The following is a 10,092-nucleotide window of genomic DNA, read 5'->3' as shown; positions in this document are numbered from 1 at the left end:
ATCACAAAACCACAATCAAATGTTTAGCGAGTCCATTCTGACCCTACAGGCAACTTCACACCTGCTTTTAGTTTTAACCTGGTGCTTGCTGTTATATTAAGAGGTTCATATGGTTGTGAAGTATGGTTACCTATTATTACTTACACAGGCTCAGTTCCTGTGGTTTTAATGGCAGCTTGACATGGAAAACGTTAAGAGGCAAAGCAATGGGGAACACTTCATCTCCACACCATCTGCTTATTTTCTGTATGTGAGCCAGGCTAAAGACACAGGGGCAGGGAAAGGTGGCAGTCCTAGGGGCATTATCAGATCTGTAGCAACACACTTCTGCAGGCATAGGGGTGTAGCCTTAAGCCTGACCTGGTAGTAAATACCATTGAACAGAGTGCAACTTACTTCTGAGTAAAGACTAAACTTGTGTAGGAGCATGCTGCTCAACAGGGAGGTATTTCTGGTTCTCTTCTGGGAAGACCTGTTGTAATGCAGTCTTTGCATTTTTCAGGCTGGGCTGTTGATAAGTTCAGGACATCTTTTCAAAAAAATGCTTGAAGCAATTCTACCAAAGGTCACCCTGTGAAACTATTCCCCAGGAATCTGGCTTGCTGTGCATTGCTACCTCTGGATAGGAGACCCTCCCTTGAATGTGTAGCTGGTGGTCAAACTAATTAAACTTTCCTTGCAGGCTTATTATGCCTTTAAAAGCTAGCCTTTGTGGGGGGAAGTGATGACGCTTTTTCACGGAGTCGTTTCAGGGAAAGGTTTTGCGTGGTGTGGGTTTGGAGGGGGGGGAGGAGACCAGTCCTGGAAGCAGCTCCTTTGTTTGAAAGGCATCTTCCAATTGAACCATTGTCCTTCAAGGACAGCTGGCACCCTGACCTCATCTGCATTGGACCAATCTCAACAGCAAAGGATACAGTGGGCAAAAACAACACCAGGCAAAGCAGGATTGCTACATCTCCTACAAGGAAAGGGAGAATCTCTTAGATATCAGCAGAAAGTGAAAAGAAGGCCCAAAGCATCAGCGTTTGGTTCAACTCATGGATAAGAAAAGCAAACTGGTAAGAAATATAGTTTGCCCCTTTATTCATTCATTGTTCTGTTGCCTCTTTAAAAATGTTAGATGGGTATGTAGTGCCAGAAGTAACCTGCCTGTTTTTCTGCTTTGAGACTGCACTCTTAAAAACACATTTACTTTGGGAGAAAGTCAAATTGATTTTGCTGGGATTTACTTTTGCTGGGAAATACTGGATTGCAAGCAGACCTTAGATACTGCATAAACAGAAACGGCCTAGAGATTTGGCTTTAGGTTAAGAGATATGGAAGGAAGCGTTTACAATGGTAGGGATTGCTTATTACATCCTGAATACTTGGTGGGAATTAAAGAAAACTCTATCTAATTGTAATATAAGATGAAGGTGGAACAGCATTCTGTCATGAGCACTGAGTATTAAGACTTCGTAGGCAGCAAATCCCAATGAAGCAAATATGACTTCTAAGTAAGAATATTTAAAACTATACTGCAAGCATCTTGTGGTATGCTTCTGTAATGCAGGAGAGCAACCCTTTCTGAGCTGATTCTGACTTCAGACTTCTGCTGCTGGCTCAAAACAGCTTTCTCAGGAGCAGACCATTGATATCACAGCAATCGCTCTGGAGTAAATTGTTTTGAGATGTTTGGCCTGTATCCTCCTGATGTTGAGGATTTAATTTGCCTAAGCGCTGATTCTGTGATCCCTTGCAGTTGAACCCATTTCCCCAGAGAAATGTGTGGGGATATCTTCCCAAAGTCGTAATGCCTTTTAACAGTTCGCTAACCCTCTTTACAGCCATTTACAAATAGGAAGTGTTGATTAGAACAGCATGGTGATAAAAGACCTTACACATCGTATTACGTATTTCCTAATGAGAACTTTGTGGAGTTGATAGTTTAGACTAGCAAATGTTTTGCAAAAACAAACCCAACCTAATATTCGTGCACCACTTGCTAGAAAGACCAGCAATCCTTACTCTACAGTCTTTTTAGGTAGGTGTCTATTGATGATATAATAATTGATGGAATTTGGGAGAGTGAGATGTTAGCTGTTGGCACTTGCTGTGTTCTTAAACAGTGATTTCTGGCTAATGCACTTGTTAGGTAATTAGCAGTGGTGGTGTTTCTCCTTTCCTTCCCCCTCCCCCTCCCCCTCCTCCTTTGCAAGAGAATACCAATGATAGTTTCAGAAGCTACTTATCCAAAAATGAGATCCTGATAAAGGCAGTGGAGGCTGGTGCCCATTGGGACTGGTAGGGCAGGAGGCCGGAGGCCAACAGTAGGTGGAGCAACAGCAAATAGCTGGTAGAGCCAAGCCAATGCTAGACAGAGCCAGCTAATGCAGAATTTGATCCAATCCTCTTCCCTGTTGAGTTTTGCAAAAGCAACACTGAGGAGGAAGAGGAGGCTCACAGCCAGTGCCACCCCCTAGATTGGTTGTAAATTAGGAGTGGGGGAGCTGGCTGAGATCAGACTGAGTGAAACAAATTAATTCCCATTCTTTTCTGGGAAAGTTGGTAAGACAGGTTAATGGAATTTAAATTTGTTCTGTTGGGATGAACTGTGTCAGTTTTGTGACTGGATCTTTTGTCTACTAAAAAAAAAGGATGCAGTGTTATTAGCTTCCTGACTGCCTCTGATCCCATGCAACTTGACTTGCAGAAAGTAAGCAGGCAAGCTTTCCTTGTTGCTTACCTCCATGTCAGCAAATGCTTCTGGTGTGTGTGTCTGTTGAGCTGATTGTTAAAGGCACAGGAGCAGGGCCAGTAAAATGTTGGCAACTCTAGGTGTGATGCTTTCATCTAAGAGAAAGAGAGAGGGGTGTAGTTTTTAATAATAACTTGAAAGAGATGTTGCTTTCCATGGCTTATATACATATTTCTGCTCAAGAACCCAACTTAGTGGGGGGGGGTGGAGTGGAGGGGACTAGTCTGGATTGCTTTGGTAACTCCTTAACAGCTTAGTGTGTGGAGTCATGTACTCCCAGCAGGGTCACCCATGGTGGTAAGGGAAAGGGAGAGGACCCAGACAAAGAATGATCCAAGAATGTCCTCAATGGCAGAACAGGTGGAGGATAACAATGTGTATGTTACAACAGCTGTGAAGGCTGCAGCAGATAAAAGACTTCCAGTTGTCATGGTATCCATGCCATTGGATCAAAGCCTTTTTCTGTCAAGATTGCATGTTGATTGTTGTGCACCTATCTCCCCACATAAAAAAAAAATCATGCACAGGCGTCGTCATCTTCCTATTATGCCTAGAAAGCAAATGGGAAACTTACTGAGCAAAGCCAGGGGGTTATGAATAAAGTATTTAAGAAGCAGGAGGTCTTACTGTATTTGTTCATTTATATGCTGCTTAATGCCAAAATAGACTTCTAAGTAGTTTCCAAATATAAAAAATCATTACACAAATGTTAAAATATAAAAAGGTAAAGGTGTCCCCGCACTTGTAGTGCGAGTCATTTCCGACTCTTAGGGTGACGTCTTGCGACGTTTGCTAGGCAGACTGTATATATGGGGTGGGATTGCCAGTTCTGTCCCCGGCCTTTCTTTACCCCCCAGCATATGCCAGGTACTCATTTTACCAACCACGGATGGATGGAAGCCCGAGTGGACCTCGACCCCTTTTACTGGAGATTTGACTTCCTCCTTTCGTTGGAATCGAACTCCGGCTGTGAGCAGAGCTTTGGCTGCATTACCGCCGCTTTACCACTCTGCGCCACAGAGGATCTTAATGTTAAAATATAAACATCCATTAAAATACACAATAAATCAATCCCACTAACGGAGCAGTTAAAACATGAGAATTAGATCATGAGCACAAGGAAATGTCTGTGTAAACAGGACCATCTCCAGAAGTCATCGGAAGGGGGCTTCAAGGTGAGGAACCTTTTCCAGGCCAAGATCTGCAATCCCTTCTGTGAGCCACATCGCCAGTGATGGGCACAGCCAGAATCAAAGGTGGACAGAGCAATGAATGAATACAAATTTTATCTTTGGAAGTAGGCTAATTTCTACTCTCATACATATGCCCTTCTCTCTCTCTCCATCCTATCAACCCAGGGGCGTTATCAGAGTTCAAGGGCACATTGTAAACAGGCAAATACATTTAGGATACAGTGCAGGGCCTGCAAGGGTGCATAGCCTGGGGTGAGTTCCAAGGGCCAGATAGTGACCCTGGAGGGCTGCATTTGGCCCCTGGGCTTGAGCTTCCTTACTCCTGTAATAAGGGAATGGAGTGGAGATGCTGGGGTGCCGAAGGAAGAGGACAGAGGAGAGAACACGCTGAGCGGGGTAAAGAAGCAACAGATCTAACACGGGTGTGAGGAACCTTTGGCCTGCCAGATGTTGCTGAACTACAACTCCCATCATCCATGGCCATTGGCTCTGCTTGCTGGGGCTGATGGGTACTGGAGTTCAGTAATATCTGGTGGGCCAGGGGTCCTCATGCCTGGGCTAACAGGAGGATGGAGAGTCCAAGCAAAAGGAAGGCGAGGACAAAGTGGACTGGGAGCACAGAAGGGACACTTAGGCTGGCACTTCGGCAGCCGCTTAACGAACAGGCCATCTTCATGGCCTTCACTGGGTAGGGATCTTGCTGGTATGCTGTTCTGACATATTGCCTCCTTGCCCTTTGGTGTTTTCCACCATTGGAATTTTGCTTGTGAAGGGGAACTCCAAATTGCTTCTCGCTATGGGGCTGTTGTGTTGTGTTACCCGGCTCTTAAATAGTTCATTCTCCACTATTCTTTTGGAGCCCTTGCCCAGAAAGATGCAATGTTGCACTTCAATTAAGTGCTGTGAATCATATCCAGGAAACTCCTAGTTATCCTTAAAACTATATCATGTTTCACAATAAACATAAGTTTCATCCACAGAGTAATTTAAAAAATCCCAACAGTAGGCTTCGTTGGTTTTTTTTAAAGGAATGGATGGGGGGGGGGATTTGGGCTGTTTATTGCTTTCTCCAGCAACTGGAGGATAAGTGTATTGAAAGCTGAAGAGCAAGTGATTTTGTAATAACTCCTTACTGGTATAACCACCGAGCACGCGAGAAAAGGAAATTCTGAGCGCGAAATAGCAATTTAAGAATTGTATCCAATGCTAGTCATAGTTGGGGTAAATCTATGGACATGACTAAATTGGGTCAGTTCAGTTTCAATGTGTCTCCTGTGAGTAGAGCTTTGCTGAATGCAACCCTGGGTTTTTAAAAGAGCTGTTAACTCTATGGAAGGAATTGTACAGTGTGATTCTGTGCATGTTTGTTTGTTACTAAAGAGCCAGTGTGGTGTAGTGGTTAAGGCAGCCTTTCCCAACCAGTGTGCCTCCAGATGTTGTTGGACCCCAATTCCCATCTTTCCTGACCATTGGCAATGCTGGCTGAGGCTGATGGGAGTTGTGGTCCAACAACAACTGGAGGCACACTGGTTGGGGAAAGCTGGGTTAAGCTGTTGGACTACGACCTGGGAGACCAGAGCTTGAATCCCCACATAGCCATGAAGCTCACTGGGTGACCTTGGGCCAGTCACTGCCTCTCAGCCTCATGAAAACCCTATTCACAGGGTCGCCATAAGTCAGAATTGACTTGAAGGCAGTACATTTGCATTTAGCTCCCAAACTAACATGCAGTCTTTCAGTTAGGAAGGCTGCTGTTGTACCCGAGACTGTGCTAGCATGATTTGCTGGATCCAGTGTTGCTCTAGCACAGGCGTGGGGAACTGTTGGCCCTCCAGCTGTTGCTGAACTACAGCTCCTATCATCCCCGGCCATCGGCCATGCTTGCCAAGGCTGATGGGAGCTGTAATTTAGTAGCATCTGGAGGGCCAAAGGTTCCCCACACCTGCTCTAGCAGCTACTTTAAAAGCACAATAATAGCAAAGTTCCAGTGTAGCATCAGTGAGGGCTACTCTGACAGAGATCCTGGCAACTGTGTTACCATCCACCAATTATAGTGGTACTTGCTGAGGATGCTCCTAGACATACAAAGGAAGTGCCAATCAATGCATGGTGATACCAGGAAAGCCATGAAGATGTTAGAGAACTCATTTTCATCCATGCCTCTCTCATGCACAAGCACGTTGCCAGGGAAGAGGAACGTAGGAAGCTGCTTTATTCTGAGTCAGACCATTGACTGCATCTAGCTCAAGACTGGTTGCACTGATTGGCAGTGGCTCTCCAAGGTTTCAGGCATGGGATATTCTCAGCCCTACCTGGAGATGCCCGCAGATGGAACCTGAGATCTTTTTGCATGTTGAAGCAGGTTTTCTACCACTGAACCTACACTGCACACATTGACATACCCCAGGAGAGGTTCCATAGTCTAGTGGTTGGGAGGCTTTCATACAGAGCCTAACAACCTGCAGGCATCTAAGAGATGAGTAGGAGCCCAACTGTGGTTCTAATACTTCCATTTGCTTATTTCACAGGAGAGGGATGGGCACGCTACGAGCACAAGATCACAGGAGAAAATACTGATGCAGCTCAGTGGGAAAGAACAATGCAGTGGCAGCTGGTAGCTCAATGTCAGAATCTGTTCCGGTTTTTAGTCTCTTCTTTCAAGGGTCTGTTGGTGCTGAAACTTACTGGCAAAATAGGTTCAGCACCTTGGACAGCTCCTTGAAAGTTTGAGCTAAAACCCAGAGTGGTTTCCACTGCCCCGCTGACATGGAGCCACCAGCTGCTGTTGGAACAATGTATGGGGAAATATGGGTTCAGGTTGTTGAGTGAGTGCTTCTGGCCTGATTAGACCTTCCCCTTTCTCATTTCAAATGTACTTGGAGCACCCATTTAGACCAGCCTCTCACTGCTTAGTTAAAAACATCAGACCAAAAGAACAATTTAGAATTTCAACAAAGCCTATGCCTGTTTCAACATACCAGTAACAATACCACAAGGTAAAATGACTGGTATGATAGTTTCTTACAACACCAAGTTACAAAACCTTGTAACCTGCAGAAAACGTTAAGAAAGATTATGACTATGGTATCCAGCTAAACAGTTATGCTAGCACAATGACTTTTAGCTGTGCAGTGTAACTTCCCTGCCCTCTCCTCTCCCCACGTGACCCCCTAAATCTGCTTCGGGGTTCTCCCAGCCCTCCAGAGCAGGGGGGCACAGGAGGTACATGGGGAGATGAGAAGGCAGAGAAGTCATTGCATTAGCTAGTTACCGCCTTGTGAAAATCCAAAAGCCAAGATAAGGAGGAAATGGAAGATTACAAGGTCATAAGAACAATCTGGAGATGAAAATTATTGTGAAGTGAAATTTCAGTAACCAGCAGCAAGTGTTTAGTTTAAAATAAAAGATGTTATTTCTTGGTTTGGCCAGAAACACAGTGGAATGATAACATAGTTTACACATTGCAAATAGACAGCTGTATTCCTTTACTGGAGGAGTTCCTCACAGAGCGAACTAATTATTTAGTGACTTGACCATACTTATTCTATGAGTAAAGCCCACACATTTTGGAGTTTTAAACATAAAACCACCAAAACTACAAGGCTGAGTTCTCTTATTCCTTGAGCCACCCCACAGCTGTGCATGAGATCATGAGCTAACTAATCCCTGAAAAGTGAAAAGGGGTAATATTAACCTGATGATCTCTCAGCATTTAGGCCTGTGTCTGTTAACACCTATGTGTGCATGTCTATCTTGGAGAGTAGGGGAGAGGTTTCTGAACCTACCTAATCATTATGTTGACTGTAGGTGGGTGAGCTTAGAGTGGAGTTGTCCTGAAATGCACAGGTGTAGTTTTAATACTAGACCTACAACTATCATAAAACAGTCCTTAAATACCAGAACAAATTTGACTCCAGCTGGTCAGTATTTTGGAGGAGTGAATCAGGCATATAGTGGAAATGTAGATTTGTGCAATTAAAGTGGATTAAGAATGGAATGATATGTCAATTTTGGTTTGCTCAGTGTCCCATTTTTCTAATCTTAAATTTGGCTTTCTGAAACATTTTGCAATTTAAAAAAAAAATCTTCATGAACATTCTTCAGCATTTTAATGCAAATTTATCCTAATAAACACATTTTTGTATCCAGTGTTGACCAATGTACACATTTTTGCAAGCAATTTTCCTAATATAATACATTTTTGAATGTTATTTTCACCAATATATTCATTTTGTGCACATTTCCCTCCATCACATTGCAACATTTGAATGTGCAAATTTTGAAGGATGGCTGTGTTTCAGTTGTCATATTGTTTCGGAAAGTGAGAATTTGATAAATTTGGCTTTAAATGTGAACTGAATTTCGTTTCTCATCCATCACTAGGGTGGATTAAAGCACTCTGTCATCCTAGTTGAACAAATACACTTTTTATAAGACACATTGCAGCTAGAAAAGTTATGGGGAAATGTACTTCAAAGAATGGGATGAATATAAAATTTAAAGCATAAATCAGCCTTTCCCAACCTTTCGGTCTCCAGATGTTGCTGGACTACAACTCCCATCAGCCCCAGCCAGCATGGCCAATGGTCAGGAATTATAGGAACTGTAGGGCAGCAACATCTGGGGACCCAAAGGTTGGGAAAGGCTGACATAAATTAAACCTAAAGAAACCTCAGAAATGTAAAACCTCAGAAATGTAAACAAAGCACATCAGAAACTAAAACATCAGAGAAGCATTCATGGTGCAAAGTCCTCCTGAAATAAAATGATTTTAACCAGGCGTCTGAAACTCAGCAGGGATGATGCCTGTCTTAACCTATAAGAACATAAGAACATAAGAAGAGCCTGCTGGATCAGGCCAGTGGCCCATCTAGTCCAGCATCCTGTTCTCACAGTGGCCAACCAGGTGCCTGGGGGAAGCCCGCAAGCAGGACCCGAGTGCAAGAACACTCTCCCCTCCTGAGGCTTCCGGCAACTGGTTTTCAGAAGCATGCTGCCTCTGACTAGGGTGGCAGAGCACAGCCATCATGGCTAGTAGCCATTGATAGCCCTGTCCTCCATGAATTTGTCTAATCTTCTTTTAAAGCCATCCAAGCTGGTGGCCATTACTGCATCTTGTGGGAGCAAATTCCATAGTTTAACTATGCGCTGAGTAAAGAAGTACTTCCTTTTGTCTGTCCTGAATCTTCCAACATTCAGCTTCTTTGAATGTCCATGAGTTCTAGTATTATGAGAGAGGGAGAAGAACTTTTCTCTATCCACTTTCTCAATGCCATGCATAATTTTATACACTTCTATCATGTCTCCTCTGACCCGCCTTTTCTCTAAACTAAAAAGCCCCAAATGCTGCAACCTTTCCTCGTAAGGGAGTCGCTCCATCCCCTTGATCATTCTGGTTGCCCTCTTCTGAACCTTTTCCAACTCTATAATATCCTTTCTGAGATGAGGCGACCAGAACTGTACACAGTATTCCAAATGCGGCCGCACCATAGATTTATACAACGGCATTATGATATCGGCTGTTTTATTTTCAATACCTTTCCTAATTATTGCTAGCATGGAATTTGCCTTTTTCACAGCTGCCGCACACTGGGTCGACATTTTCATCGTGCTGTCCACCACAACCCCGAGGTCTCTCTCTTGGTCGGTCACCGCCAGTTCAGACCCCATGAGCGTATATGTGAAATTCAGATTTTTTGCTCCAATATGCATAATTTTACACTTGTTTATATTGAATTGCATTTGCCATTTTTCCGCCCATTCACTCAGTTTGGAGAGATCTTTTTGGAGCTCTTCGCAATCCCTTTTTGTTTTAACAACACTGAACAATTTAGTGTCGTCAGCAAACTTGGCCACTTCACTGCTCACTCCTAATTCTAGGTCATTAATGAACAAGTTGAAAAGTACAGGTCCCAATACCGATCCTTGAGGGACTCCACTTTCTACAGCCCTCCATTGGGAGAACTGTCCGTTTATTCCTACTCTCTGCTTTCTGCTTCTTAACCAATTCCTTATCCACAAGAGGACCTCTCCTCTTATTCCATGACTGCTAAGCTTCCTCAGAAGTCTTTGGTGAGGTACCTTGTCAAACGCTTTTTGAAAGTCTAAGTACACTATGTCCACTGGATCACCTCTATCTATATGCTTGTTGACACTCTCAAA

At 43.7% G+C, this 10,092-nt stretch overlaps 1 protein-coding gene across 1 annotated transcript in view; it reads left to right on the top strand.

Annotated features, from left to right (window-relative positions):
• Positions 1 to 739: 739 nt before the first annotated feature.
• The window catches only part of ENPP2 (ectonucleotide pyrophosphatase/phosphodiesterase 2), a 117,705-nt gene continuing 108,352 nt past the window's right edge, over positions 740 to 10,092 (top strand). The window contains exon 1 of the mRNA XM_061605653.1: positions 740 to 1,058. Coding sequence (XP_061461637.1) covers positions 1,038 to 1,058 — 21 coding nt within the window. The 5' untranslated portion in view covers positions 740 to 1,037. The remainder of the gene's footprint in view (positions 1,059 to 10,092) is intronic.

This window comes from Rhineura floridana, chromosome 1, assembly GCF_030035675.1.
Source record: "Rhineura floridana isolate rRhiFlo1 chromosome 1, rRhiFlo1.hap2, whole genome shotgun sequence".
NCBI lineage: Eukaryota > Metazoa > Chordata > Lepidosauria > Squamata > Rhineuridae > Rhineura > Rhineura floridana.
The sequence above is the reverse complement of the archived record's forward strand: the minus strand, read 5'-3'. Positions and strand labels throughout refer to the sequence as shown.